The sequence below is a fragment of the Equus quagga genome, chromosome 12 (genome assembly GCF_021613505.1).
Source record: "Equus quagga isolate Etosha38 chromosome 12, UCLA_HA_Equagga_1.0, whole genome shotgun sequence".
Classification (NCBI taxonomy): Eukaryota; Metazoa; Chordata; class Mammalia; order Perissodactyla; family Equidae; genus Equus; species Equus quagga.
The window spans coordinates 3,491,897-3,507,013 of record NC_060278.1 but is presented as its reverse complement, the minus strand read 5'-3'; the positions used below and the strand labels follow the sequence as shown (position 1 = coordinate 3,507,013).

General features: G+C 42.3%; 1 protein-coding gene across 5 annotated transcripts in view; it reads right to left on the bottom strand.

Moving 5' to 3' along the window:
- Positions 1–1,886: 1,886 nt before the first annotated feature.
- NRP1 (neuropilin 1) overlaps positions 1,887–15,117 on the bottom strand; it is a 147,356-nt gene continuing 134,125 nt past the window's right edge. For 3 of the 5 annotated variants that reach the window (XM_046678593.1, XM_046678594.1, XM_046678596.1), the window contains 5 exons: positions 14,128–14,265; positions 9,893–10,167; positions 9,302–9,398; positions 7,125–7,175; positions 1,887–5,001 (listed from right to left, as the gene is read on the bottom strand). In XM_046678593.1, the coding sequence (XP_046534549.1) occupies positions 4,712–5,001; positions 7,125–7,175; positions 9,302–9,398; positions 9,893–10,167; positions 14,128–14,265 (851 nt within the window). In that variant the 3' untranslated portion in view covers positions 1,887–4,711. The remainder of the gene's footprint in view (positions 5,002–7,124; positions 7,176–9,301; positions 9,399–9,892; positions 10,168–14,127; positions 14,266–15,117) is intronic. The other 2 variants (XM_046678598.1, XM_046678595.1) reach the window with 1 other exon arrangement.

Sequence of the window (15,117 nt, the reverse complement as noted above, 5' to 3'; positions counted from 1 at the left end):
TTTCCAATTTACTCATTTTACTGTCTGTTTTCCAGGTTGCGCTGTGCTAGACTCTTCTGGAAAGTGCTTGTGAGACCTGCAGGGATGTTTCCCCTGTCTGTGAGCATCCCGAAACCACCACTGGAAGCAAGGCAAACCGTCGCCCACCTGGCTCCGTGTAACTGCAGACTGTGCTGGTGCTTCTCAAGCCCAAGTGGATGGGATTTTGTTAAAATGATTCAGCAGGTCTGGGGGATGGCCTGAGATTCCACATTTCTACCAGGCATCCAGGCGATGCTGCTGCTGCTGCTGGTTCTTGAGAAACAAGGCCCTGTGTGAGCACCTTGCAAGATAATGCAGGGCTCTGGAGCGGCGGGAGTAATGGAGGGGGAGAGGAGGCCAGATACATGCTGACTCCTCACTCAACCTGTCTAAACTGTGGATTCCTCATTTAAAATGTGGAATAATTACAAACCTTACCCCACAGAGCCGCTGTGAAAATAGCTAATGCTCTCAGATTCAAGAAGGACAAAGCCATCACCACAGAAGATTCCCATGACGTGGCGTTTACTCTGCTCTCCGAAAATGAAGGATTGGTTCATAGGACCCTTACTGCTGGCTAAGAAGTGACATGCATGTGACAACGTGATGCTCTCATCTGTATCATCTTGCAATGTTTCTTTGGAACATTAAAAACAAAGTCAGTTATCATCCTGGTCTCACACGCTCCTGAGTGCTCAGTTCTACTGCATTTGAGGCTCCCTTCACTCAGGCTTCTCAACCCCCAAGTTGAAAAGCAGCTAAAGATCCCTTGATGGATATAGTTTAGGGAAATAGAAGTAATTCTTGGCACAACTGCTTTTTAATGCAACACAAGAACTGTAATTGCCACTGGAAAGCAGAAACATTATGGAATGTTACAAGATCCATTTGATTTGGGAAAAAATATAGTACAATTCAGCCCAAGTGGTGACTAGTAAGTTAGCAGGGAAGACAGGAGATGGAGCAATAAATAATTTTCAGTTTTTAAGTTAAATGTTTCAATCCTCATGATATATTTAATTCCTAACTTTGGGAAGTATTGTACAGTGAATTAGCTCATTAAATCCAGTAAGAAAAGCCTAGCTTAGTAGCTAACTGGGGATAAGAAGAAGGTGAAAGCGTCTATGTTTAAGGTCTTCTCAAACAATGAAACAGAGATAATATTAATCCATAGCCCTTAGCATTTTTCAGAAAGTATCTCTGGATTAATTCTGATAGACTCTTGCAAGTTATCACACTTTCTGGAAACATTCATGAATGTAGACAGAATTTAACTTCAGTAAGGTGATTACCTGGCTCTGTCTCTATTTCAGACTTTTTTCTCTAAGCAGAATGCACTCAACAGGGAAAATATCCTATTCTCGGTTAAATCTTGGAAGATGCAAAATGCATAAGTGTCCAGAGAAAAATAGGACTATTGTTGCACAGGGAGGGGCTGTGCAGAGCAGCCCACTCCTCAAGGTGTTCCCATGCTTTCGGAATCGAGTTTGCCTACAGTCAGAGGGAGGTCAAGAAAGAATTGTTGGTCTGTGGGTAGTGAGGATTAGGATAGGCCAGTTTTGTTTTAACAAGCCTTCCACAGGGTCCTACTCAGCATGCTTCGGCTCAATACTTCTGTCATCTTTGTTGTTGCTGTCATTACTATTATTACTATTATTTTGGTCCCAGGTGGAATAGAAATTTTCCCAGAATTACTAAATAGCCAGTTGTAACGCCATGTTCAACTATGTCCTCTATCTAAATTTAGCACAGGTGCATGCATAACCACTGTCAGATTTATTACCCATTTTCTATAAGAACAAATCATGCTACCAGATATTTGTGAATTTCATTAAAAAAAAAAGTTTACCAAATGGAATACAGAACATCTGACACAAGATCTGGGGTTGAAAAATTTTCCACTTATAAGGCCACATTCTGCATTCCTTCTCTTGACAGGTATCCAATTTGGGTTGAAATTCTACATTCAGGAAATGTCTTCTTAGTCTTCTCTCCTTATTAGGATGTTATTTTTAAAAGAGAACTTAAAAAAATCTTGAGAGGTATTTGATGCTGGAATAATACCAATTTCTTTAACAATAACAAAGCTAATATAATAAAAGCCATCAGGTTTGGGATATTTTATGAAAATGTTTAATTCAACTGTTTCTTTGGAATGTAGTAGTCATAGTTGGGAATTTAAGTTACAGTTCAGTTCTGTGTGGTTTTTATGCTACTCAGTGTCTGAGAATACAAATGTCATTTAAAGTTAAGGCTTCGCTGTTCATTTTGAAACAAGAATTTACAAGTGTCATATTGTCATAGAAAATAAAAATTTCTGTAAAAAAAATTTGCACAAAATTTTATGATGGTACAAAACATGAAGCAATAATATACCAGTAAAATGAAAACATTTTACCACAGAAAGTTTCATAGATTTCAATAAAGAAAAAATATGTTATTTTACACCTTTAAAATTTACGAAACAATCTAAAACAATATAAACTGAACATTTTGTAACACTGCCTTTACAAATTAATAACTTTATAAACATATAATTTTTAAATATATTTATCAGTGCAAGATACTTTAAAATTTAAAGTTTCAGTATCATTTTTCCTTGGCTGAGGACAACTTTAAGTCTGTTGCCCTAAAGAAAAAATCAAATCTTTCTTAGTGCTTTCGTCCTGGTGTGATTATAACAGCTGAATGAATGCCTCTGGAGACAAAACTACTCTTCCTTCATAGTGATCAATACTTTCCTGGAAACAAAAGGCGTTCTCAATCCAATTAAACCAAGATGGATGGACTGTCTCGTCCATGATGCAAATGTGACTCCCGCAAGTGCATCTGAGTGAGACCTATAACAATGCAGGAAGGCAGGAAGAGCTAAGAATTCTTGCGGACAACATGGCACGACATCATAGACTGGAACCAAGCAGAGCTTCTTTGGGTTAATTCACATACTGTCTGATGAAATGTTCACTTCTCTGAGCTGTTAGAAGCTTGGTCTTGCCAGCCCCAGGGCAGGTTTTTTCTTTGTTAGCCGTTGGAAGTTTCTAGAAGCATTCATTCAAGTCTCTGTTTCTACAGGATTGCTGCTGAATGGATTTTTTAAACATTTGTTTGGACTTTGGTCGTTTCCCTCCCACCCCTTATTCGAAAATACTTGACCCCCAGGCACCAGGATTTATAGCCGCTTTCTTAAATTAACTCTTCTTTCTTCCACTTCCCTTGTCTGACTCAATACCAAAACAAAAATGTTCTCATGGGCCATTTTTGCACATTTGGATGTAAAAATCTCATGTTTTGGATATTTGGAGAATTTTATTCAGTCTTTCCTTGGAGTCTCACTTAAAAGCCAATTAGCATTATTTCTTCCCTCAACTTATCACTATTTCTGTTAAATGCAAACATTTCTATCAAAGATCATTTTGATTGGAATAGACAGACAAATGGCATAAGGAAAAAAGATACTGTCACTTTAACCAGTTAACAAGAAGACCAAAGTTAGACTTTGGAGGACAAAGTTAGGAATTTCCCTTATTTATCTATCTTTAAACATAAGGTCTAGTAAAATTGTTTGCCATTACCAGCAGGTTAAAGCTGCAAGTTTCTTTTCTGGACAATGGCAAATGCTTAAATTCTAAGAGAGAAAAAAGTCAGAGAGAGAGGAGAGAAAGAGTTTACATTTGAAAATACATTCCATTATGAAAGAACAATAAGAGAGAATATTGCAGCTTTATACAAAAGGGTCAAGAGACATGAAATTGAACTACTACAGAAAAAAGCAGAACAATTAAGCCACGTTGCCAAATCGGAGCCCTTGCCTTCCCGGGGGCTGACATCACACTAAAATATACTTTCCTCTTAGTCAGCGGGCCACCTGGGTTTGATTAGAGTAGGGCTGTCACCAGCGAGAAACAGAGTGGGTTGTGAATGTAACACAATGAGAACCAGTACAAATAAAAAGGCACTTGAGAGGACATAGACTAGCCAGTGCCAAGGATTTTTCGTTGCGGTTGTCGGCAGCACACTCAGTTGCCAGCAGTGTTTGGTGATGGCACAGTTTTCTGTATGGAGTTCACAAGCACGAGGTTGAGTACAACACTGGAAAACATCAAGAAGATTTGACGGTATTGCTTCGTAAACAGAGCTGACACACTAGACTGGTACTGAGGCTACAGTACTTTAAAATAAAACATCCTAATCCTTCTTTACCTATGCACGATGCGGGCAATTATACACAAGTACAGCTTCAGGAGTCCACCGAAATGCAGGTGTTCTCATATACTCTGGGCACTGGGCTACAGGTAGCATGTCCATCAAAAGGGCCCCACCGAATACACTTGGTGCCAGCATCTTGGATTTTGCAGTTTCCAAAGAGAATTCATAAAAGGAAGAGGAGAGAGAAGGAGAAGGGGAGTTGAAATGAATTATTAAGTCAATCATACTTGGTCTCAACACCAGCATTTGATTATTCAAATTAAACCAACAGAAAAAAGCTGACTGTACATGATTCCGATTGTTAACACAGCTAACTTGTTCATGTCTGTCGGCCATACTCATTGAAGCTCCTGAGAAAAGCCTGGCTCAGCATCATCAGCGCACTTCCCAGCCTGTACAGTGAAAGACTGACAGTTCCTCAGCACGCTCAAGTTACGTCCTTCCACTTCAATTCTCCGACTCGTCTTTTCATCTCTGTCTGCCTTCATGCCTCCGAATAAGAACTCTGTGTATTCAATTTGTCTTTTTTCAACTTGACTCCATCCACAAGTTCAAAGTTATAGTTCTCCAGGGCAGATAAGTTTCTTTCTGACATCCCGTTGTGCCAGCAGGCACAGTACAGCACGACCCCACAGACAGCACCCAAGAGGACACCGAGGGCGCTCATGGCTATGATGGTAATGAGGATGGGGTCCAAGGTCTTCAACACATTGCCCGGCTTCCTGGAGATGTTCTCGTCACCTCCTCCTGTGCCTTCATATCCTGGTGTGCTCCCTAGGGAGAAAAACAAAATTGGCTCCATGAGCACTGCCAACACACCAGATGGAAGTAGACAGCAAAATAGAGAAAAAGGAAAGAAAAAGGAATAAATCGCATGCTGCAATTTTGTCTGTCATCTCCCATAAGCCTCTGGGGGATGTTTGAAGTGGAGTTTGATTCCCCATCACTAGGCAACACCAAGGTTTGTGCTTGACTCATTGTTGGGAGTCAAGGTGTGGGAGGCAAGGGTGTTGGGGAGTTGGTGCTGTGATTGTGACAGAGCTTAGCACATGGCAACGACTGATTCTGGGTAAACAGTGAAGGTTACCTTCTAACCTAATTCAGATTTCATGCAGCCTGCCATTACAGTCCTGTGCTAGATTGTAATCTGTGTTTATAGTCCTTGGCCAGATATGTGGTCATTAAGCTTTGCAAAATGCTTAGTCACACATTGTCTAGCAGGTGTATTTAACCATTTCCTGTGCATTTGCCTGGTCCCCAAATCAGGCCCGAGGAAACCTGCCAGGCTGCCCTTTCCAGTGTCAGGGTGAGGTTTACACATGTTTGTTCTTCCACATGGAAAATCTTCAAGTCAAACAAGCTTTCCCCCAAGTCTACAGTGGTTTCACTCAAGAAGGCGCGATCTTTCAGAACAAAGGGATGCATCCTGCTCACATTTCAAATGGCCTGTGGCTCAAATCTAGAAACCGTGTCTGCGTTGTGCTGAATAGAACGCATTCAATAATCAGCATCTTTGTAGCCCTGGTGGTTTCACTGGAGACGGTTACACTGCTCTGCAGTTCAGTCACTGGGGAAATGTATTCTTGAGAGTGGAACATGAGAAATTATTAACATGGGAGCTTTGAGCCTAATTACCTGGTACTAGAAATGAGACTAAAATGTTAATGCGCAACAAGCATGGTGTTTACTTAATGGTGTTCTGATCAACAAAGATTCCAATCAAAGAAAACTAAAAATATGAGATGCAAGTCCCTAAACAGGGGAAAACAAGCCATGGGGCATATTAATATTCTCTCCCTTGATGAAAGCTTGTTTTGAAACAACCTCTAATAAAGTTTACATCTCGGTGTGGGCTACGTAACTAAGCTAAATGAGCTGTGTGACAGTGTCACTAACAGCCTGGTAGGTGCCATATTTACTTGTCTCTTTCAGGCCCAAGTCTAGCTACAGTTAGTCCATCTTTCTAACAGGTGCTGATGCTGATGGGCACGGTATGGAACTGCTGGCAGCAGCCACGTGAAGCCAGGCAACTGTCCAATGACCCACAACTGCTGGCAGGGAGGTGCGGAAACTTCTGGGAATAAAATAACATTAGGCAAGGCCAAACTCTGATCACGTCTTGCATTTGATCATCAAGGAGTATTCAATGAAAAAACACATTTCCGAGTTATTTCCGAGTTAATCAGTATAAATCCAAGGCTACCACCTAATTAGCTATGTTTCTTAAGGCAAGTCACTGCTCTGAGTTTCGGTCTTCTCACCTATAGAATGGGGATAAACACACTTGAGAGTGGTGGGGAGGATTAAAAAAGATAACGTATGTAAAGTGCTTGGAATATACTAGCTCCTCAATAAATCCTTATCATCATCATCATTATCAAATCATCATTATCACAAATCTGGAGTTCCAGTAGAAGATGATGGTAACGGAGCAAACAACAGATTATCACCAAATTGGGCTCCAGTCCTTTAAAGATCCTATCTGGGTATTAACCAGACAAGAATTCGGGTTAGTTTCAAATTGCTGTATGAAAATCATTGTAGGTCCTTGGGTCAGTCAGTCTTCACTAGTTTCCTGTTTCCATGGTGGTAAAATGAGAGATGATCCTCTAAGTCCTCTTGCAGAAAAGAAGGGCCAGGGTGAGCAGATCTCCCAGGGTTCAACCACTTATATCAGCGAGCCTGTCACAGCGGCTCCCCAAGTCTTCAGTGCAGCGTCAGAGAGGGCCCTCTGTGACAACAGTGCAAACCACAGTCCCACCTCAGGGCCATGGGCACGATGCTTATTTTATCTGAACTGCTTTGATATATCAGTGTGTTAGAATTCCAGAAAGTGTCTTCATAAATGAAAGTCATAGTAAATTAAAAGAAAAAATTGGTCAGCAAGACAAATTTACCTGTTTCATCAATTTTGCTTTCTGGGTTCTTTTTATCCAGGTCGGCTGGTTCTGACAAGTCAAACAAAATTGAAAGAGATATTTGAACTGCCAACAAAATACAATATAAACAAACTATATAAACCCTACACACACACACACACACACACACACACACACACACACACACACGGCTCTGCTGGGTTTCCTTTGGAGTTTTTAGTACACTCCAAACTGCAGGGCAACAGAGAGGTGAGGTTAAAGGACTGTGAGATGGGGGTCACGTCTGAGTCCAGGTAGCATGGCTGTCCGCAGACTGTGTGTCTGAGGAGAAGAGAAGGGTGGAGAGAAATGGTTTCAGCATCTGGAGTGTGGGGCAATCTGGGGAAAATAGAAAATGGAAGTGGGGTTGTACATAGGGCTGCCATCCCATGCTTGTGCAGACAACTGCTTCCCAAGCTTGAGGGGTGTTAGTTTGGTTTCCCAAATAGTATGTCAGCTCATTGAGGCAAGAGATTGTGGCCTGTGTCTCACCAAAAAAAAAAAAAAAAAGCCTGAAAGAAGTGGAGTCCTGGTGTCCCTTATGGTTCTGGGTAGAGGACAGAGATGTTGCTCACTGCTGTACCTCCAGCATTTAGAACAGTGTCCAGAACATAATAGGTGTCTCAATAAATATTTTTTTGTATGAATGCGTGAATAATGAATAAATAGTTGATAATCTCATAGCATCCATGGCTAAATATTTGAGAAGACATATTTGATGATCAATGATTCAGTTATCTTAGGCATCTTTTTATGGGTACAGCAACATGAAGTGTTTTACTGGTGCTTTGGTAGCGACTTTCCAAGTACAATGCCTAGCGACAACTACAGTAAGTAGAGCAGTCACGTGAAAGCACAAGGCTCAGAGAACCTCCTGAGCCACCCCTGTCTTCACCGGAGCACGTGGCCACTGCTTTGTGTAGAGTCTGTGGTCAGGTACAACTTGCCGAATGGAAGTTTATTTCTTTGTTTAGTTTGTGCAGTTTGTCTCATGCTCCAAAACCATCACCATCACTCTCACCTGGGAAGAGGAAAGCACTGACACGCCTGCGCAACCACAGAAAACATATACTTTAACAGCGGTGTGGACTTGCATGTGGGCAATGTGAAAGTAGCTGCAACCGAAATATCAAGCCTTATCATTTCCTGTGAAGATTTGCCAATTAGCGTGGCATTAAATAGAGCTCCCTACATAGTGTGAAGCAGCAGACCTGTATTCACTGCTCCTGGTTTTCCCTCCAATTTCCTCCATCGACCCTATCAAATTATGGCCACTTTAGGAATTATGGATATTCAATATATTGTATAATAAAAGCTTTGTAAGTTGCTGAAATGACCAAAACCCCATTATAGCTAACAGGCCTCCTTTGTCTTAAATTTGCCCAATAGACTTATTCCATTTTGTTGTAATTAACATCCTATTATATAATGACATATAACAAAAGTTTAAGTGTAGCAAATTGAGCTTAAGACTGATTACTGTGCTATTACATTGCCATTAGTGATGCTATTTATAATTATATATCAAGAACTAGGGAATATGAATTGGTTTTCTGTGTCAGACTATAATCCATATACACCAGACCAATAAAAACTACAAACTCTGGAATACTAGGCAAAGTCTGTAAGTTTCATTGATTCTTTTGAATCTGTTCAACTATTTTTAGAGTCAGAAACATCTACTTATTTGTAATAAAGCAAAGAATTATGGCTTCTATGATTCATTAACAATGTAATCTTAATTACATTCACTGCGATCAAAATTCTCAAAGGCCGGCTGCTTTGTTTATACACCCCAGTACTTGGAATTGCCCAGATGTCTGAGTCTTCCACTTTTATCAAAATGTTTTGGCATGGTGTATACAGCCTGTAATCTGTGAGTTTCTTCTTTGCTATGATCTTTGGATTTCACACGATTTATGTAGTTTTGTAGGCGTCAGCCAGACATTCTAAATGGACTAGGTCAAGTAACAGAGTCGCCAAAGGCAAAGTGATCTGATTTTATGCCCTGTTGCACCAGTATATGCATTTCCTATCATGTGTTTATAGCCCACACTGAAATTCTAGGTCTAAACGAGCAAGACAAAGACCATCACACGGAAAGAACTGAGCCCTGGGCAAGCGCTTCCCTGGTCTCTGCAGCCACTCATACTTACTTGCACAGTCCTCTTGTGAAATGTGGTTGTTAATACTAATGTCATCCACCGCAATCCCACCAAGGTTTCCTTTTCCGATTTCGCCCTCAAAAATCACCTAATGAAATGAGATCATTTTCACAGAATTTAAATGTTCAGTCTCAAATAGTGGTGTTTACAAATGCTTGTTCAGCTCAAGCTATGGCACATAAATTAAATTCATGAGATTTCACATAAGCACACATTCTGCTCATCAATATATATTAACTGCCTGGTGAGGGCATACAACTTCTCCTCACCCTCTCTTCTTATAATACAACACTTAAAACTGGAAAAAGCAGCCGATAAAAGGAATGTTGCATTGTGAGAGTGCAGAAATAGATTATAAAGTAGCATTTTCCCTTCCTTCTCACCAAATTGGTTCTATTCCTGTAATCTAGGAGACCGTGAAATATACCACCGAGATTATGGTCCTTGCAGCATTAATCTCACGTTTGAGAAGTCCCTGAAATAATTTTTGGAATAATTCCATATCTCATTTGTATAACCTTCAAAACATTACCCCAGTGCCCTTGAAGCAGCTGCCCTCCCCACCCTGGGGAAGGGGCATACCTGATACAGTTTCAGAGACTTGTGGAGCCAGACACGCCCTTCTTTCCAGTGGTCTCCTTGGTGTCCAATGGCCATCCAGACCAACTGATCATAGTCCTCCGGCTTCTGGTAGTGCAGTTTGACCCTCAGTGTGCCCACGTGTGAACCAGACATGTGATACCAGAAGGTCATGCAGTGGGCGGAGTTCTGGGAATAAACCACAGGGCTCACCAGACGAGCCACTTTGCCCTTCTGATTTTCGTCAGCTTGGGAGTAGATGAAGTTGCCATCTCCTGCTGTGACAAAAAAATTGTGTTAAGGAGAGTGGCCAAATTTATGGCTCCTTCGTCTCTTTTCTTTCAAGTTCTGTTACTCAAATCTTCTCTCCTGGGCTGAGCACAAGAACGAAAACACACCGTGTTTGGAGCGTGTGCACTTGTTGGGAGATGTCCTTGGCACCTACGGCACCACTGTAGCTTCTGTGAACGGACATCTGCTTGGGGTAAGGTGGTCAAGCAGCACGAGGTCAGGTACCACTTACTTGGAATGCACTGTCATTTAGACAAGCGCTATGACTCGAGTCAGCCCGCACACCATTGCAAACAGATTGAACGTCGGGGCAGACCTACTTTCATGCAACTTTAGATTGCTCCGGCAGCACCCATGTGAACACAGACGTTAAATGGAACGATCTCGCTGTACTCTGACTCATGAGTCAGGCAGCAGGATTTCCAGTTGATGACACTTTGGTCACTGTAAACTCATTGCTTGATAATAATAAAGCTGTAGTTTTTCCCAATAATCTTTTTCTTTTTCCAAATTCAGATTATTTTTCTCTAGTTAATCTTAATGGCTTATAAATTCCTTAAATACACCTGAGAGCTTGAATCTCAGCTGTGAGCCCTGCTCCTGTTTCGTGTGGGCTTCTGGCTCAAGGAGAGGCAAGGCTGTATTTTTGAGGCTCATTAGAACATGGCGCTTTGGCGATGTACACACTTGTGGAGGAGTAAGACACTGGCTCCCGGCTTTGCTTTTAATTACCCCCGGTGGGAACATCTCCTCCTGCCACCACCTGGTCTAAACACACAACTGGTGCTTCACTGTTTGCTCTGCAAATAGAAATCCCCTAATCTAACAGCTCACCTGATGGAAGTGTGAATCTGACGCTCCGGCCTCAGTGGGAGCGGAGTGTTTTCTTTGCTGCCCAAGAGGCTCGTGTATTTGTGAGATGCTTTTTCACTGTGCAAATGTGAGCACATCCTCGTTATCTGCTCACCTCTGTCAGGGTCCGGGTGGAAGTGGATGTGTCAGCAGGCAGCTTTCTTCCCTCGCCTGGCTGCTTATATGCAATAGCCCCAAAGCATTCTTAATAAAACCGATTGGCGGAATAATACAAGGGGGCTGGAAATGAAAATCACAGCTCTAGCAGGATGTTGGGCGCTCTCTGTGTTTGTGGAGTGTCCCCTGTGACCAAGCAGACTCAGTCACTCCTGGCATTTGTTCTACCCCACTAATTTACCAGGAGGTGGTCGCCTGTCTGTGTGACAGCATCGTTTCACTGAGATGGGTAGTGTATCAGTCCACCAAGATGGACAGGAAAAAATGTGCCCCTCTTGCCTCTAACCCCCTTTCACCCCAATCTTATGGAAAAAGACCGAAGTTGGAGATGCTGAGAGAGGAAACACGTTTACTGAGCCCACAAGGTTGAGTTGGGCTGGCGGTGGAGAAAGGTGGTAGAAAGAAAGGGAGCCCTGGATGTGGGTGGAGGGAGGAAGTCTGCCGAAAAGTCTGTCCTCCTCCGCCCTGCTGCCCTGTGGTCTTTGGAAAGTCTGCTCATGCCTCTCCTCCGCTTAAAACTCCTCAGTGGCTCCTCACGCACTGCCTTCAGCCTGTCCACACTTCTTCACACAGAACCCAAGGCTGCACGTCCCCCGTCACGAATCCAACTGCCTCACATAGGGAATCTGTCCAAACCACGCCCCTGGCAATCCGTTACCACCGTTACCACCGAGCGCTCCCTCCTCCATGCCTCCGTGCTTGCTGCTCCCCGGGTAAGTCTGACTCCGACTGTCTCTGAGAGAGCACTGCTTCCCTGCCCTCTCGCATGTGATCTGCGACCATCATGCTCGCCTCTGCCACGGGGCACCCTCACCCCAAAGCACTGTCATTGTTTTCCACCCACAACCAGACTGTGTGAGCTCCTCAAGGCTGGGGCCCCCTCCTTCACACCTGCATCTCCAGTGCCCAAGGCGGCATCTGCCACGTGATGGGGGTCCTCAAATAACATTTGTTCAATGGACCAGGGGAAGACTCAGGGTTTCAGGAGTCCTCTGTAAGGAGGTACGTAGCTTCGTTCTGAGAGATTAAATGCAGAAACCCAATTGGGATTCCTTTAAATAAACTCAAAATATCTAAGATATTTTACCTAGATTGCGTAAATTTTTAAAAATCTCAGTGATTGACTTGCAAAGTGCTGCATACTGTCTAACGTCTGTCTGCACCCGTACTGTGTGGAGGGTGCTTTTCACCCAGGTTTTTTCATATTAACAAGTCCCCCCCTTTCAGACGTCGGGCCCACGCCCTCTCTCAGCAAATGACTGTTTCTGGGGCTGCCGGGGCTCTTTCTAGGCAGGGCAGGCGTGGCTCTACGCCACGTTCAGTCCGAGCGTCTGGGAGAACAAAAGAGACAAATCCTTCGGAAGGAATGGCACTTCTCAGCTGCTAATCTAAGACAAGCCCTCCTCTTCTGATCCTCCAACACAGAAAGCGCTGATATTGTTCCTTTCAGGGGTTTTTATCAGAGTTCTGGGTCGGGAACTCTGCCTTCATTTTCTCAATTAGCACTTCACTTCTGCGAGCCTTTTAGCCTCTGTCTCTGGCTAACACAGCTTTTAACCTCCTTTGAATGTCAGATCCTGCTGAGCCATTTTGCTTCTCTTTGCATCAATTTTTCCACCATTACTGCCTTCATTTCAGCTAATTGCATTTGGTTAATTTGATGCCATTTATATGTACAGTGCCATTTACAGTCAAAGTATTTTAAGTTTCCTAAAACTGCTTGTCTTAAGATTCAATTGAAAGTGTCTCAGAATTGAAGGAGTCCAATTTTATCCAATTTCCTTGTCATTCTCATTAGGCAAAGAGGTAGCTGCGGTGGAAGGAAGCCGACTCAGCCCACTTAATCGTTACATTCACTGGGAAAAAAGGGAACAACAAAATAGAAAAGGCATGAAGTACCCTCTGCCCATCCATCGGCCCACTGACCCACTCATCCGCAGCAGCAGCATTGGCTGAACTTTGCTTAATGAGATTTCTCAGCACAGCAAATGCCACTCTGGGGTATCTTTTGGGCAGCCACTACTTGAGTAAGCATTCCTGTCAGTATCGCTGAGTGGGGTAGAAGTTTGTGTGTTGGGTGCTTGTTATGAGCATGTTTGAGTGTATGCATGTGTGTTTTTTGCAGGATGCTGCTGGTTCTTTATACCAGAACTCAGGTAGGGTGATGGAATCACTAGGAAGAAACGGAATGGAGGTGGATGAAAGAGTTCACTAGAGTGGGTGTCAGCTCCCTGTGTCCTCCAACCTACCCCTCCCCCACTAATTAATCTCAGAAGGAAAGTAAGACAGGAGGTGGGGTGGGTTGTGAGCTGGGGTGTGGTAAGCTTTCTATCTGCACAGAAGATTTCAAATGTTTCTCAAAAGAACAAGAATCCTGCCCCACCTTGTTGCACTTCCACCTCAAGAATCTAGAGGAGAGCAAGCATCAGGCTCATTTATTGTTTCTTTAGCTGTAAAATAGATGGCATGACAGCATATATGTCTGGACTTGCTTCCAAATAATCCAGGTCAGGGATGATAGAGATAAAATAGGATTCCTAAGATTTGATAATTACTGAAGTTGGGTTATGGACATGTAGGGTTCATTTTACTATTTCTTTTCTACTTTTGAATATGTTTGAAATTTTCCATTAAAAAGTTCAGCAAAGTATAAAACAGGTACTAATTCACATATCTTTGCCCAGTTTGCTATTCTTCAGGGAGGCCAATCTGTTGCCAAATTTAATCATCATTTTCTGCTACTCAGCCTAAGTGTATCTCTACTAGGGAAGGAGATCTTGTTACTTACAGAAAATAAAGGCATGAGTAAATGTTCTGTAGTATTTTCTAAACCCCTTAAATTCAGAGACCCCAGAAACCCTCCACAGGAACTCCCTTGCTAATTCAGAGAAAGGAGGCCGCAGTGAGCTCTCCGTTACCTGTGTGATCCTGAATCGGTCCGGTTTTGCTGGTCAGCACACTCCACTTGAGCTGCACGTGATTGTCATGTTCCCAGTGACAGAACGTCTTGTGAGAACCCCAGCCAAATTCACAGTTAAAACCATATGTTGGAAACTCTTCAGTGAGTGGAAAGGAAGCATAGAGACAAACAGAGAAAGACAAATTTAATCATTTAGGTCAGAAAGGCCCTTAATTTATTCATGGAAAGTGCGATTTATATAAGTTAAGGTCTGTCCGAAAATTCTGGCAAAGCCACAAAATCCAGGATTACCAGAAAACTCAAAACATGCATGGAGATGTCAAAATGTTTGCAAAATCACGTTTAGTAATTTTTTTATCCAGCTTTAAAAAGATTATGGACTGCCTGTCAAATTGGTTTTACATAAAATTTCCAGGAAGGTTACTTTCCAAAGCATGTATATTACATCTGGAGCATTCTCCCCATTTCCACAGTACTTAATATGAAAGATACTCTGTTCTTAAGAGTGAATCATATAAATTGATATCCACCAATGAAAAGAATCTTAATAGAGATTGACCTGTCAACCTCAAAAGTCGAGAGGCGTGACTTGGCTGAACGGCTCATCTCAGAGGCTGTCTGTATTCTCGCCACACCAGCTTATGCTTCATGTCTGTACAGTCAGATCTCTGAAGCATTTCTTAAGATTATTTTTCACTTCTGAGCTTTATATCAGGTCAATTAATTTTAATGCAAGTTTCAGCTTTTTTAGTGAATTTTAAAATTTGCATATAAATTGTTCACCCCACTAAAAACTTTAGTGCAATGTCATGTAAGGCCAAAGCATATTTGAATAAGCTACTCGCTTTTATTTTTTTTTAACGTTCAAAATGTTTCTTTGGAATCTGAAAAGAAACTATGGATGGGTCCTCAGGAAGGATTGGTCTTGGGTATTCTACGAGGGACAATTTGACTATGGTGTTTTTTAAACCTCTATAGGCTTAGTTTT